Source organism: Giraffa tippelskirchi, chromosome 7 (assembly GCF_054371585.1).
Source record: "Giraffa tippelskirchi isolate mGirTip1 chromosome 7, T2T-mGirTip1v1.2.pri, whole genome shotgun sequence".
In the NCBI taxonomy this organism is placed as follows: Eukaryota; Metazoa; Chordata; class Mammalia; order Artiodactyla; family Giraffidae; genus Giraffa; species Giraffa tippelskirchi.
This window is the reverse complement of record NC_137281.1, coordinates 144954799-144971026: the sequence shown is the minus strand read 5'-3', so window position 1 is coordinate 144971026 and position 16228 is coordinate 144954799. Positions and strand designations below refer to the sequence as shown.

The 16228-nt window shown below is 40.5% G+C and overlaps 1 protein-coding gene across 4 annotated transcripts in view; it reads left to right on the top strand.

The window, feature by feature from the left end:
• Positions 1-11985, top strand: part of HEATR4 (HEAT repeat containing 4) — a 43030-nt gene extending 31045 nt beyond the window's left edge. For 2 of the 4 annotated variants that reach the window (XM_081509023.1, XM_081509020.1), the window contains one exon: positions 11640-11985. In XM_081509023.1, coding sequence (XP_081365149.1) covers positions 11640-11798 — 159 coding nt within the window. In that variant the 3' untranslated portion in view covers positions 11799-11985. Of the gene's footprint in view, positions 1-219; positions 1120-11639 lie in introns of those variants that run through there. The other 2 variants (XM_081509024.1, XM_081509021.1) reach the window with 2 other exon arrangements.
• Positions 11986-16228: the final 4243 nt, after the last annotated feature.

The window sequence follows — 16228 nt, the reverse complement described above, 5'->3', positions numbered from 1 at the left end:
GCCACCAGCTGCCTTAGGCAGTCCATGCTCACCATTCTTCCACCGGCGCTTCCCGCTCGCCCAGTTAGAAAACGTTAATTAAATGCTTGGCTTCCCCTAGAGCCGCGGAGTCTCTGACAAATTAACATGGGTTCCATATTTAGAGGGTAATTTAAAAAGTTGTCACGGACTCCAGGAAAAAGTTGCGACTTAACTCTCCTTTCCTTCCTGCGTTTGCAGATTGCCGTGTTCACAGGGTTGTCCCCGATTCCGAATAACACGTTGCCCAGCAGCTTTGCATGAGAAAGCTGACAATTCTTGGTTTCAAGGAATGCATTCAGGCAAAGTTCTAAGTTCAAACTTCTGCTCCACCTGGTCCTCTTTGCAGATATTGATTGAAGCCCTGAATTCCGCCGCCTAACTTCCTTTTGTCCTCTCTCCATTACAAATTTTCAGTCATAGCCCTCTCTCCCTGAAAAAAAAAAAAAATGCATGGACTTTTCTACTTGTATTTCTTTTTTAATATAACAAATGTTTACTGACTACCTACTAAGTGACAGACATTGCGACAGCATGGGGTAACAATCACAAGCAAAACAATGAAATATTATCACCTGCCCTCTTGGGACTTACATTTCCGAGGACACAATCAACATACGAGATACGCACAATCGTTTTTCTTCCCTTCATCTTTGCAATTTCAGTCCAGAGAAGAATTCCAAGATATCTCCAAGGCTACTTCTTAATTAAACTGAATGGAATGTTTTCTGACTTAATTCCATATTCAGCAAACATGCTGACTTTACCTGCCCAGGGTTTCTCTGGTGGCTCAACTGGTAAAGAAACCACCTGCAATGCGGGAGACCTGGGTTTCATCCCTATATTGGATCCCTGGATTGGGAAGATCCCCTGGAGAAGGGAACAGCTACCCACTACAGTATTCTGGCCTGGAGAATTCCATGGACTGTGTAGCCCATGAGGTCGCAAAGAGTCAGACAAGACTGAGCAATTATCATTGTCATTGTTATCTGCCCAACACCCCCCAACCCCCCACCCTCCACTGTCCTGGTCTATGCGGCAGGTTGGAAAAGAATTTCCAGACATGAGGCAGAAGGAGAGGATAATAAAGTTTGTTAGAGTGGAACATGCTTTTAGAACAGCGGGCCAGCTTAAGGGAGAGGCGAACATTTTTGCAGGCTAGCAGCCAATTGTCATAGCCTCAAGACAGAGAAATTTCCTGCTGGAATGGTGGCATTAGGTGATTGGTTAGGATGCTATATGGTGGATAGTAGGGTGGGTATTTTACATAATATGGAGTCTGAGAACTGGCCAGTTTTGATCCGAAAGCTCATGGCAACAGTTGCTATGGGGCTTGGTCAGGTTCAGAGATTTTTATTCTGTGAACTTTGCACAGGGCTCCACACCTGTGACCTTGGTGTAGGGCTCCACATCCACCCCAGCAGGAAGACAGAAGTTCCTTTGGGTGACCATTCTTTGTCTTACACTTAGTTGTTCTGGATCAGGTGGGGCTCCACTTGGGCTCCAGAAGTGCTGCAGAGCACTGTGAATGCTCCAGACTGTGGAAGGCCTGGAACGTCACTGGAATCCAGTATCCTAAGGCCACAATGATTGGTTTGTACTTAACCGCTGACACAAATTTCTCCATTCCAAGTGAATCAAAGGAGCTTTGCTCTACAGACAGGCTGCCAGAGATTCTGGAGTCCACATGCAGAGGTGAGCAATATCCTCATCATTTTTGCTGGCAGTTGAGCATCCATCCAAGAAAATTCCTGTGTCCCCAGACTGCTGTGGGAGACCAACTTTTGAGTTCCACGTGTTCGCTCCAAGCTGCCCCTGCTGTTTAAGGAGAACTGCGCGCTGCACCTTGGGCCAGGGTCTCTCATCAATCGCCTACCCTCAGCCCAGCTCTCTTGGGTGGGAGGGGTGGAGAGGGGGCCAACCTGAGCCTCATGAAGGGAATCAGGGCTATTCTTGTATTCTTGATATCTGCCCTTCCCACCCCCTCTGGAATTCTGTTTTATTAGCTTCAGCTTCTCTCTCCATGATCTTCAATCGCACCTCCTCTGAACCTTAAATCAACTTCTTAAATCTGGGCCTCTCATTTTGTTGGGGCCAGTGTGAGGAAAGCAGCAGAGACTCCATCTTGAAGCCTGTCATCTATCTTAAAGACAGAATGTGAACTGGGCCTGAACCCTGCCCAAGAGTGAGGAAACCATTGCTAGTGAAAACTAGGTCTCCTGGAGACTTCCCTCCCTACAGATGCCAAACGGAGATTGTAGTTGAAGTCGGGCTGTCCCTGTTAGATTAACCATGGAGACATCCCCCCTTGATGTATAATGATTGTCTATCAGTCCAGTCAGTTCAGTTGCTCGGTCATGTCTGACTCTTTGCGACCCCATGGACTGCAGCACCCCAGGCCTCCCTGTCCATCACCAACTCCCAGAGCTTGCTCAAACTCACTCCATTGAGTCGGTGATGCCATCCAACCATTTCATCCTCTGTTGTCCCCTTCTCCTCATGCCTTCAATCTTTCCCAGCATCAGGGTCTTTTCAAATGAGTCAGCTCTTCCCATCAGGCGGCCAAAGTATTGGAGTTTCAGCTTCAACATCAGTCCTTCCAATGAATATTCAGAACTGATTTTCTTTAGGATGGACCGGTTTGAACTCCGTGCAGTCCAAGGGACTCTCAAGACTCTTCTCCGACACCACAGTTCAAAAACATCAATTCTTCAGCGCTCAGCTTTCTTTATAGTCCAACTCTCACATCCATACATGACTACTGGAAAAACCATAGCCTTGACTAGATGGACCATTGACGGCAAAGTAATATCTCTGCTTTTTAATATGCTGTCTCGGTTGGTCATAACTTTGCTTCCAAGGAGTAAGTGTCTTTTAATTTCATGGCTGCAGTCACCATCTGCAGTGATTTTGGAGCCCCGAAAAATAAAGTTTGACACTGTTTCCACATCTATTTGCCATGAAGTGATAATCATTGTTCCCCTCCTTTAACCTTAATTGTTTGTTCTCCTAGCACCTACTTGTTGTAAAACTCAATCATTGACAACAAAGAGGTTGCTAACATGTAACCAGTCACGTAGTGGGGAGTATAAAACTGGGCCTCTCAGAAACATCAGGGTCCTTGTTGGGAACTGATTCCCCTTGGATCTGCTGGCATAATAAACTGGACTCTACTGTCCAGTGTCCTCCGAGGTGTGTTTTGCGACTCCAGATTCCATAACAATTTAATGGACACAGTGAGGGTGCAATTGTCTGGAACTTGGTCACTGTCTCCGTATAACTATTGTTGCTTATACACAGAGATTACTTGTCTTCATTTGAATCATTTATGATAAATTCCCAGGATTGAAATTCCTGGGTCAAAGGGCAGGATAGTTTTTGTGCTTATTACAGGCTTTACCAAACTCCCTCCCAAAGAATTTACACCTTTGCAAACAGTTATGAACGTGTTAGACTTACATCAAGTTACTCTCTCAGATCTCAGTAATCTCATCTGTAAACTGGGAATGGTCATTGAATATACTTCTTCATAGTGTTGTTGTGAGGATAAAATAATGGATGCAAGGCACTTAGTGCACGATCTGGTAAAGGTTAAAAATTGTAGCTATAATTTATTATTATGAAGCAAAGCCATGGACAATGGCTTTGGTGCCTCTGGCCCTGTTCAGAGGAACTAGGAGTGCAGGAGGCAGAGAAGTACTTTAGTTGGGCAGGATGGCAGCATGAAATGGGGAGATTATTAGTGCACATGCCCTGTGGAAGTTCAACTGGGTCAGTGGGACCATATCAGACAAGGCCATTGTGTGAGGTAGCGCTCTGCAGTTACCTGGCCAAGGGCCAAAGACCAAAATAAGGGTTGAAACCAACTGATGTTCTCCTGGAAAGTCCTGTGCCCTAATCCAGGGCTGCAGTGTCTGGAGGAAGGGCCAGCAGAGGGGGAGCCCTATTCCTAATTGACAAACAGGCTGTGTGTGCTGGCCAGTCCCTGATAATAAGATTCTCTGGGGAAATACTGCAATCGGCAAGTTAACGATGTCACTGGGAGCTTTGTTTTTTCAGAGAGAAGTTTTCAAAATAAAGTGGACCCATCCTGTAGTGAACTGGGGGGATGAGCTATGCTTCTTGGCTGGCAAAGCTGGGGAATACTGTGCTTAGCTGCAGGAGGGCTGTAGATTTGTCTTTACCACATCCTGTGCAACATCTTCTACTCTAAGTCTTTCCTGTGACCTCATCCTCTTCTTTTTTCAACATTTTTATGATTTCCTCAAAGAAAGAATGTTGTTTCTATCTGTCTTCTAAGTTTCCCTTGTGACTGGGAGGCACCTTTTGGGGACTGGCTTACCTTTAATTTCATCATTTTCCAATGGATCTACTTAGATCAACAAAAGTAGCTATTAATAACCATTTTCTAGGACTTCCCTGGTGGTCCAGCAGTGGAGAGTCCATTCTTCCGATGCAGGGGGTGCAGGTTTGACCCCAGATTGGAGAACTATGGTTCTACATGTCACAGGCATGACCAAAAGTGTTTTAGAAAACAAAACCATTTCTAGAAATATAATTTACTGACATGGAATAACTTCTCAATATACCATTGAATAAGGAAAAAGAAACAGACAAAATAAGTGATACAGTAGGTTCCCATTCAGGATATATATGTGTGTGTGTGTGCGTGTGTGTGTGTGTGTGTGTATTTCTATCTATACATTTGCCCATATATACATACTAGTGAAAAAAGTTTGGGAGTCCTTATGCCACAATATTTAACAGTGATTGCCTTTGGATGGTGGGATTTCAGGTGATTTCTATTTTCTTCTTTTTTGCTTATTTGCATGGTCTGGGTTTTCTACATTGTAAATATCATTTATGCAATTAAAAATATAGTGTTTTTTAAAACAACAAACTTCACTTCCTCTAATTCTTTCATTTTTCCTCATCTTTGATGCTTTTGTTTTCTTGAATTACCTTTATTAATTAAATTTGATATTGAGATTATAAATGTTAATAATGTTCATCAGAGAGGCTGCTGTAGAAAAGAGGTTGGATAGAGCCAATCTCATGTTTAAAGCTACATAGAATGATTTGAAGCCTCTCAGAAAAGTTATCTCCTCCACCAAAACCCACTGTTAGTTTTTCCTTTGGATTCAGTTCAGTTCAGTTCAGTTGCTCAGTCATACCTGAGTCTTTGTGACCTCATGGACCGCAGCATGCCAGGCCTCCCTGTCCATCACCAACCCCCAGAGTTCACTCAAACTCACGTACATTGAGTAGGTGATGCCATCCAACCATCTCATCCTCTGTCATCCCCTTTTCTTACTGCCCTCAATCTTTCTCAGCATCAGGGTCTTTTCAAATGAGTCAGCTCTTCCCATCAGGTGGCCAAAGTATTGGAGTTTCAGCTTCAACATCAGTCCTTCCAATGAACACCCGGGACTGATCTCCTTTAGGATAGACTATTGGGTCTCCTTGCAGTCCAAGGGACTCTCAAGAGTCTTCTCCAACACCACAGTTCAAAAGCATCAGTTCTTCGGTGCTCAGCTTTCTTTATAGTCCACCTCTCACATCCATACAAGACTACTAAAAAAAACCATAGCCTTGGCTAGATGGACCTTTGTTGACAAAGTAATGTCTCTGCTTTTTAATAGGCTATCTCGGTTGGTCATAACTTTGCTTGCAAGGAGTAAGCATCTTTTAATTTCATGGCTGCAATCACCATCTGCAGTGATTTTGGAGCCCAGAAAAATAGTCAGCCACTGTTTGCATTGTTTCCCCATCTATTTCCCATGAAATGATGGGACCGGATGCCATGATCTTAGTTTTCTGAATGTTGAGCTTTAAGGCAACTTTTTCACTCTCCTCTTTCATTTTCATCAAGAGGCTCTTTAGTTCTTCCTCGCTTCCTGCCATAAGGGTGGTGTCATCTGCATATCTGAGGTATTGATATTTTTCCTGGCAATCTTGATTCCAGCCGGTGCTTATTCCAGCCCAGCGTTTCTCATGATATACTCTGCATATAAGTTAAATAAGCAGGGTGACAATATGCAGCCTTGACGTACTCCTTTTCCTATTTGGAACCAGTCTGTTGTTCCGTGTCCAGTTCTAACTGTTGCTATTAGTCATTGCCTTTTTCATTCATTCTTCCCCCCTCCCCACATTGGGAAGATATATTAGATTGCCAGGCTGCCATAACAAAGTACCACAGACTGGCTGACTTGAACAACAGAAATTTACTTTCTCACAATTCTAGAGGCTGGAAGTCTGAGATCAAGGTTTTGATGGGACTGGTTTCTGGGTCCTCTCTCCTTGGCTTGTGGATGACTGGCTTCTCTCAATCTTCATATGGTCTTTCCTCTGTACAAGTCTGTGTTCAAATTTCTTCTTTTTATAAGAGCATCAGTCATATTGGATTAGGGTCCATTCTTAAAATCTCACTTTAACTTCATAACCTCTTTAAAGAACTTGTCTCCAAATAAAGTCACATTCTGAGTGACTGGTTAGGACTTATGAATAACACGAGAATTTTAAGAGACACACTTTAGCCCATGACAGAGGGGTGATATATACTAAATCACAAATTCCTTGAAGCACTTTTCCTTTTTGAAGGAAGGATAACATGATAAGTTATTGAAAAGGGGATAGGGAGAAAAAGAAATTTAAGGAATATAAAAGAAAACAAATGTCCATGGTAGTGGTTGTCAGCCCAACATGATTTTGTACCCGCCCCCCACCACCTCCTTCCCAGGGGGCATTTGACAATATCAAGAGACATTTTTGTCACAACAGGGGAGATGTTACTGGCATCTAATGCATAGGGGCCAGAGAGGCTGCTAAACATTCTACAATGTGTGATACAGCACTACAACAAAGGATTATCCAGACCCAGACCTAAATGTACCAAATATACCTAAATGTACCAAAAGACGCTTGCTCCTTGGAAGAAAAGCTATGACTAACCTAGACAGCATATTAAAAAGCAGAGATATTACTTTGCCGACCAAGGTCCATCCAGTCAAAACTATGGTTTTTCCAGTAGTCATTGTATGGATGTGAGAGTTGGACCAATCCAAAGCTGAGAGCCGAAGAACTGATGCTTTTGAACTGTGGTGTTATAGAAGACTCTTGAGAGTCCCTTGGACTGCAAGGGGATCAAAGCAGTCAATCCTAAAGGAAATCAGTCCTGAATATTCATTGGAAGGAAGGACTGATGCTGAAGCTGAAACTTCAGTACTTTGGCCACTTGATGCAAAGGGCTGACTCATTGAAAAAGACCCTGATGCTGGGAAAGATTGAAGGCAGGAGAAGGGGACGACAGAAGATGAGATGGTTGGATGGCATCACTGAGTCTATGAGGTTGAGCAAGCTGCAGGAGTTGGTGATGGACAGGGAGGCCTGGCGTGCTGCAGTCCATGGGATCGCAGAGTCAGACACAACTGAGCAACTGAACTGAACTGAACTGAAATGTATCAAGGTTGAGAAACCCTAGGATAAACTTTTGGATTACTTCATCAATATAAAATTTGAATATCTTTGATCCAGTAATATTAATACTACTTCCAAGAATCTATCCAGCAGAAATATTCACCCATGTGTGCAAACATATATATATAGATAGATAGATACTTATGCTCATTGTTTATCAGTTCAAAATTGAAAATGGCTCAAATGTACTAAAGATCAAGAATTCTTGTCAAAAATTATTACTAGGAAAGATGTTGAAAATATATTGTAATTGAAAAACAAATTGCAGAACAATATGTATGTTGTCCCTTTTTGTTGTTAAAAATGCAACCCAAGTACATTTATATATGCTGCTGCTGCTGCTGCTGCTGCTGCTGCTGCTAAGTCGCTTCAGTCGTGTCCGACTCTGTGCGACCCCATAGACGGCAGCCCACCAGGCTCCGCCGTCCCTGGGATTCTCCGGGCAAGAACACTGGAGTGGGTTGCCATTTCCGTCTCCAGTGCATGAAAGGGAAAAGTGAAAGTGAAGTCGCTTGGTTGTGTCCGACTCTTAGAGACCCCATGGACTGTAGCCTACCAGGCTCCTCCGTCCATGGGATTTTCCAGGCAAGAGTACTGGAGTGGGGTGCCATTGCCTTCTCCGACATTTATATATAGTTTCTTTAAAACTACATATGTTATATATGTGTCGATGTGCACAGTTGAATACCTGAAGTCAGAGGTTGCCTCTGAGGAATGACATTATCAGCAATAGAAGAACTTTCATGCTTAAATTTATACATTTCTGAATTACTTGGCTTAAAGTCTCAAGAATATAGGACTTTGCTTTGGCAAATGTGAGACAGACTCCAGGCTAACTTTGAGAATATTGACTCTTACTAATTTGGAATACTGTTTTACCAAATTACTGTAAGTCAGGGAGCAATGTATTGTAATAATCCTCAAACCATTTCTAGCAGGACTCCTGTGGACCAAGAATGATTTTTATATTTTTAAATGGCTGATTGAAAAAAATCGAAAGAAAAAGAATATTTTGTGATGTAAAATTTATACAAAACTCAAATTTCAGTGCCAACATATAAACTTGTATTGGAAGTTTGCATTGTACTCATCCATTGCAGACTCCCTGGGGCTACTTTCATGCTACAACAGCAGAGTTGAGTAGTTTTGACACAGGTTGTCTCACACTCAAAGCATAAAATATATACTATTTGGCCCTTCACAGAAAAAGTCTGCAAAGTCCTTCAGTACAATACGTAAGATGTTGTCTAGGATGCTGAACTTCCAACTTTTTTGCTACAGACCCACTAAAAGAATTGTGAAAAACTGTATCACCTCTTCACCTTTTTCCATCGACATCAAAAATGTTTTTAAGGACTTCTCTGGTGGTTCAGTGGTAGAGAATCCTCCTGACAACACAGAAGACACAGGCTCCATCCCTGATCCAGGAAGACCCCACAAACCACAGAGCAACTCGGCCCCTGTGCCACAGCTATTGAGCTTGTGCTCTAGAGCCTGGAAGCTGCAACATGAGAAGCCTACACACTGCAACTAGAGAGTTGAGAAAGCCCACACACAGCAACAAAGACCCAGCACAGCCAAAAATAAATAACACATAAATACTTTTTTAAAATGTTTTTAAGTTTAAGTAGACAGATACAAAGAGTCTAATTTCTAACATCTACATATTCTGGCATTATATATTGATATTTTAATTAATTGTTATATCACTTCAAAAATGCATCCAACGAAATCTCTTAACAGTTTGGTACCTACCATCCATCCCCTGGAGAAGGAAATGACAACCCACTCCAGTATTCTTGCCTGGAGCATCCCATGGACGGCAAAGCCTGGTGGGCTACAGACCATGGGGTTGCAAAAGTCAGACATGACAAGCAACTTAGCACACATATATCATCCATATTAAAAATTGTAAAATAAATAAGCTCTTCTTTGAAGTTGAAAATTTAATCTTTTTTTTAAACTTACATTCTATTTTTAAATGAGTTCCACACAGAATTTTATTCTAGTATATTCTATGTTTATGCTTGAAAATATTTTTAATCATCATCACACTATCTGTAACAAAAATATGTATTTAAATTGAGGTTACAATTACAGTCTCTTACCATAGTCTGGGCTTCTTCCTGGGACTCCCTGATCTCCTAAATGATTTTTTTTTTAATTTGTATTCATTGAGATTCATTCTTTTGCTGTATAGTTCTATAGGTTTTAACAAATGCATAATGCCATGTATTCACCATTTCGGTATCATAGAGAATAGTTTAACCACCCTAAAAATCTTCCGTGCTTCCTCTTTTCCACCCTCTCTTCCTCCCCTCAAACACCCAACGATCAATGATCTTTTTATTATCTCTGTTGTTTTGCCTTTTCCAGAATGTCATTTAAATGTCAATTAAAATCATACATTAGTAGCCTTTTCAGGCTAACTTCTTTCACTTAGCAATATATATTCAAGATTACCCATACTTTTTGTGGCTTGAGAGCTTTTTTCTTGTCTGTGAATAATATTTCATCATATGGATGTACCACTGTTAGCTTTTCCATTCACCTATTGAAGGTTGGTTCTAGTTTTTAGTGATTCATAGTGATTATGAATAAAGCTGCTACAAACATTCATGTGCAGGTAAGACTTACTTTTTATCATGATTTCAGTTTTATTTTTTAAAATATTTATTTATTTGCTTCGAGTCTTAGTTGCAGCATGCAGTTTCATTTTTAGTTGCAGCAATCAAACTTTTATTTGTGGCATGTGGGATCTAGTCCTCTGACCAGGAATTAAACCCGGACCCCATCACTGGGAACGTGGAGTCTTAGCCTCTGGACCACCATGAAAGTCCCATCATTTTTCATTTCAAGCATTGTATTAAAAAAATATAATAAAAATGATTGACAGAGAAATATATCTTGAAAGTCAAAATTAAAATGATATAGCCCATCATAATGTATTTATTCAATTTTTTAAGTAATAAAAAACAAGATAATAAATAATGTGTTGGTTCTTACTATTTAAATAGCAAAAATAAATATAATATGTAGCTGAAATTATAAGTTATTTGTGAAGTAATAAATATTATACAAGGCCCAGTGTTCTTTCTGCAAATATGTAAATAGGCACATACCGAACTCTGGGGTTAAACTTTTGAGATTAATTAGAGAATATTTAAGTATATAAAAACCAGAAACAATCTCATTAAGTTCATCAGACATCATGACAAAATTGTTCCTATTTATTTAGTGAAACAGGAAGATACATGCATACATGAAGACAAATTCACTGTTTGTAATACCAGTATAGGTTTGATCCCTGCAAATACACAATTCTGATGTGTACTATTTTGCTTGATTCCTATTGCAAAAGAAAAACATATGGTGCATTTATTTATAATGCAGTTTTCCTGCACCACCACATTCTGGTAAAAAAAAAAAAACACACACACACACACAAAAACTCCAAAGAATGTAAAATTTCCAAATTCAAAATAGTCTTTATGTCAAGGTAGGTGATAGAATATATTTTATTTAATAGTTTGTTAGCTTAAATGATAGCATGTATGTATTTAGACATTTAGTAAATGGTCTTCCATTTATACTTTGACCCTAACCTAAGAATACATTTAGGAATGAGATAGATATCACTCTTTTTATTCCATAGAGTAATACAGAAACTTAGGTTGATATTAGAACAGCCTAAACTCCTGGAAATGCTTTAACCTAACTTAACCCTGACCTTCACTACAACGGTTTGTAATATGAAAAGAGAGCAGTGCTGTGTCCCCAGGGGCTGTTCAACTCTGACTGAATCTATCTCAGCACGTCTGAGGAATAAAGCTCTTTAATGGTTGCTACTATAGTTCCCATAGCTGCTACTACTTCTGCATAACACTAAAGATAAAGAAAACCCAGTCTCTCCCCAAAGATCACCTTGTGAAGGTCCAAGCCTTGGGTGGGCAATTCAGGCATATTCTCCCCATTAGGCTGCTAACTTGGATCGAAAGAGTTGGCTCTTGAACTCATAGATTCGATTCTCTTATTTATGATGGTGGTTCATAGAGCTATGGCTGAAGAGGCTTTATCTTTGGATGTACCCGGCACATGAGGACCACATTCGGCATATGTGTTCATGTATTAATATTTCTCTGCAGCCTGTGAGGCCCTGCGCACCAAATCCCTGGTCACAGAGTCCAGTCCTGGGCCTAAACACAAGAAGCAGAGGTCGCTCATCACTTGTCAAAGATCTACGCACTGCCCGGGAAAAAAGGATTGCGATGGGACCATTTGGATATGGCAACCAAGATCTCTAGCTAAGTGAAAACTCAGAAGTTTTTCCCAGGGCTTTTTCCCCTTGAAAGAAAGGTAATTATTTCTAGGATGAGCCCTTCTCCTGCTCCAAGACACAGGCAGCAGTGGACTTAGTCACGTTCTTCTTTTTGCCTGATGTTGTATAATCTCTTTGTCATTATGTTTATAAAGAAAAATCTATTTAATGTTGACGTGGCTTTTTTTTTTTTTTTTGACCTGGCTTTTTAATTTGCACCATATACACAGAGAGTTCGAGAAAATTGACATCACACTAGGTGACAATGCATATTTTTCCATAACCCAGGAAAGTCGTATACTAAATGTAGGTCAGAACTCCAAATTTTACTAGAATAGAAATATTCAAAGACCCAGAATCTTTTGCAAGGTATGCAAAGAGCCCTTTGAAACCCAGACTAGAATCCCATTAGTCTGGGAAAGAAGGTCATAGGTGATGTTTTCTATCCACAAGTCTAGTCTTGTTCTAAAGCAAGCTCTTTAACTGCAGCCCACAAGGCAATGAGAAAGCCATGTCACAGGACTTTCATAAGAAAACAGAGTCAGTACAGTATTTCCCACCTTGTATTGTGTGCATGGGTGTGAACACTTTTAGATCCCTGTGAAGCATTGCTGCAGTTTCACAAGGCTGATCAGCAATTCTTACGAGCCTCAGTGTATTTAATGCTTGAAAGATTTAGATATCATGGGAGAGTTACAAACTGTATCTGTATCCTAAGCTGGGATCCTCTAAGAGCACACAATACCCCTAAACTTGCCATGGAAGAGGAAAGATCCAGAATTCACAGTAGTGTGAATCCAGCTTTCTTTCCATAATATTGATCGCTATTTACACCCTAAATTAGCTTTGGGACTTTCAGTGATTATTATAAAACAAAGGCAATATGAATCTCACTCTGTTTTTCTTCTGATCAGATCCTCTCTTCTAGTGCACTATTGTGATCAGAAATATGAAAAGCAATAATTTACACTATGAACTCCTAGCAGCTATGGAACATGGAGGGAAAAAAGAACTTTGGGAGATATCAGTTAAGTATGAAAAAGAAAATCTTCCCTTTTCCTGTTTCATGTAACCCATGTTTTTATTTGTTAATTTACACACTTCATCCCAGTGAAACACTAATCCATTAAGCACCACCACATATATCAAAGTCATTTCCATGTCTATCAAATCTGAAGATTCCGAGATCTGGCTACATGAGACATTTGAGACACAAAAAATAATTCTGTATGAGTACTTTCTCAGTCCCTGTATCTTTGACTTTCACTTCATAATGAAAGGACTTTATTGTGCTCTCTGCATCACTGGCAGGAACAAGAGGGCTGAACTGAACCCTTCAGTCGGTCAGCAAGGCCAAACAGAGGGTCTGTTAGGCTATCTGTACTGTGGGAAGGGTAGCAGCAGCAGCAGAAATCACCCTTGTCTTGGAGAGATTTTATAAGACACACATTTAAGAACCTTTCACAGACAATATGCTTAATCTAGTAGGAATTGAGTGGTACACTGCAGATGTGCTGTGGGAGGCCAAGGGAGGGGATGCTGCCATAGTCTTGGATCTCAGAGACAGCAAGAGCCTTAGAGAGGGGAGAAGACCCTCCAGGCTGGGGAAAGGACAGGAGAAAAGCTAGAGGAAGGAACTTGGCAGAGGTCCTTGAAGGCTCCATTTTCAGCTCCTGTTTCCAGATCGGTTCACTTGTTACTTCACAGTTAAGAAGCTGGGCATCCATCTCCTTACCTTTGTACTGTGTGTGTGTGTGTGTGTGTGTGTGTGTGTGTGTGTGTGTTAGTTGCTCAGTTGTGTCTGATTCTTTGTGACCCCTTGGGAGCGATAGCCCACCAGGCTCCTCTGTCCATGGAATTCTACAGGCAAGAATACTGGAGTGGGTTGCCATCCCCTTCTCCAGGGGATCTTCCTGACCCAGGGATGGAACCTGGGTCTCCTGCATTGCAGGCAGATTCTTTACTGTCTGAGCCTCCAGGGAAACTGAATCTATTCATATTAATAAAATGTTATAATGACAAAATACTCTAGAGGTCCCACAAATCCTTGCCTGTCCTTCCAGACTGAGGCTGTTGTAAGAGCTTCTCTTCCCACCCAGAATGTCTCAGCTGTCTCCTTTCCATTGCTCCTATTTTCATCTTTCCTCTCCCTTCTGTCACAGACATCCACTAACTCCACAGGTTGAATTAGACAAAGGATTGCTGCCAATCCTACTGTAAAAGGAAGCTTCTGCTTGGTCCAGCTTGTGCAAGAAACACCATGCTGACCTTCTCTTGGCCAAGATCTAGAGAAATTTTCCATTTTTCCATGAAGATTCTTGTCTTTACTAGCTTACACATTCCATCTGTTAGCATTCCTAGTGAACTACATCAACAGAAATTTCCTGACCAGCGAAAAGGGGTTGGTGACTCAGAAAGAAAACACCTGCGTTAGAATTTATTCTCTCCCCTCCCACAGCCTCCCACTGGTTATCACTTAATCCTCCCACTCCACCCCATCATTTCTAGAAGAACTATACTGTCAGCAAATAGTTACCAAGTGCATGTATTATTGAGGCATCATGGATATTCCAAGAAGTACAAGACAGTTTTTCTGACTGAGAAATTTGTTGTCTTGGTTGATAAAATGGGCTCATTTGTTGGAGGCAGCATCAGAGCCTCTAAAAAGTCAAGAGTGAGCTGGATACTCCTTTTTTGAGACTTCAGCTATATTTTAAAAAATTAAGTGCCAGAATGATATTTTTTTAAATATGGTAGGTTTTTAAAGTGTACACTTAAATTATTGTTTTTTAACACAAAAATTTACAATAACTAACTTTTAAAAAAATGTCAAAATTCAAAATTGACAAGAATGTTTATAGCAATACTATTCATAATAGCCAAGAAGTGGAAACAACCCAAATGTCCATCAGCTGACATATGGATAAATAAACTTTGATTTATCCATAGAATAAAATATTACTTGTCAGTGAAATGTAATGAAGTACTAGTGCGATGACAGATGAATAGATAAAGAAGATTGAGATATATATAGATGTATACACATACATATACATACAATGAAATATTACTCAGCCATAGAAAGAATGAACTGATCCATTTGCAGCAATATGGATGGACCTAGAGATTATCATACTAAATGAATTTAGGAAGACAGAGAAAACAAATATCATATGATATCACTTATATGTGGAATCTAAAAAAATGATACAAATGAACTTATTTATAAAACAGAAATAGACTCACCAGACATTGAAAACAAACTTATGGTAACCAAAGGGGAAAGGAGGTGGAGAGGAATTAGTTAGGAATCTGGCGTTAGCAGATACACACTACTATATATAAAATGATTCCCTGATAACTCAGTTGGTAAAGAATCCACCAGCAATACAGGAGACCTTGGTTCAATTCCTGGGTCAGGAAGATCCTCTGGAGAAGGGATAGGCTACCCACTCCAGTATTCTGGCCTAGACTATTCATGGACTATACAGTCCAAGGGGTAGCAAAGAGTCAGACACATCTGAGAAACTTTCACTCACTCACTCACATATATAAAATAGATAAACAATAAAAACTTATATGGCACAGGGAGCTATATTCAATATCATTAATAACCTATAATGAAAAAGAATCTGAAAAAGAATATATATGTATAATTGACTCACTTAGATGTACACTTGAAACAAATACAACATTATGAATCAATATACCTCAATTTTAAAAAAATGATGTAGTACTGATAAATGCTACAACCTGGCTGAACCTTATGCTAAGTGAAAGAAGCCAGTTACAAAAGACCATATATTGTATGATTTCATTTATATGAAATTTTCAAAATAGACGAATTTTTTTGTGTGTGTATTCCTTCTTAAACCAGTTGTCTGCTGAAGGGCACTTGGGTTATTTCCATGTCCTGGCTATTGTAGATTGTGCTGCTATGAATATCGGGGTGTATGTATCTTTTTGAACCAGAGTTTTCAACTTTTTCAGTTGCATGCCCAGAAGTGGACCTGACGGATCATGTGGCTGCTTTATTTTGAGCTTTTTGAGGAACCTCCATACTGTTTTCCATAGCAGCTACACCAATTTACATTCCCACCAGTAGTGCAGGGGGGCTTCCCAGGTGGCGCTAGTAGCACTAAAGGTAAAGAACCTGCCTGCCAATGCTGGACACAGAAGAGAAGAAGGTTCAGTCCCTGGGTTGGGAAGATCCCCTGGAGGAGGGCATGGCAACCCACTCTAGTATTCTTGCCTGGAGAATCCCACGGACAGAGGAGCCTGGTGAGTTACAGTCCACAGGTTCACACAGAGTCGGACATGACTGCAGTGACTTAGCACACAAGCATGTACAATAGTGTAGGAGAGATCCCCTTTCTCTAACTCTCTCCAGCATTTGTTTTTCTTGCAGACTTTTTG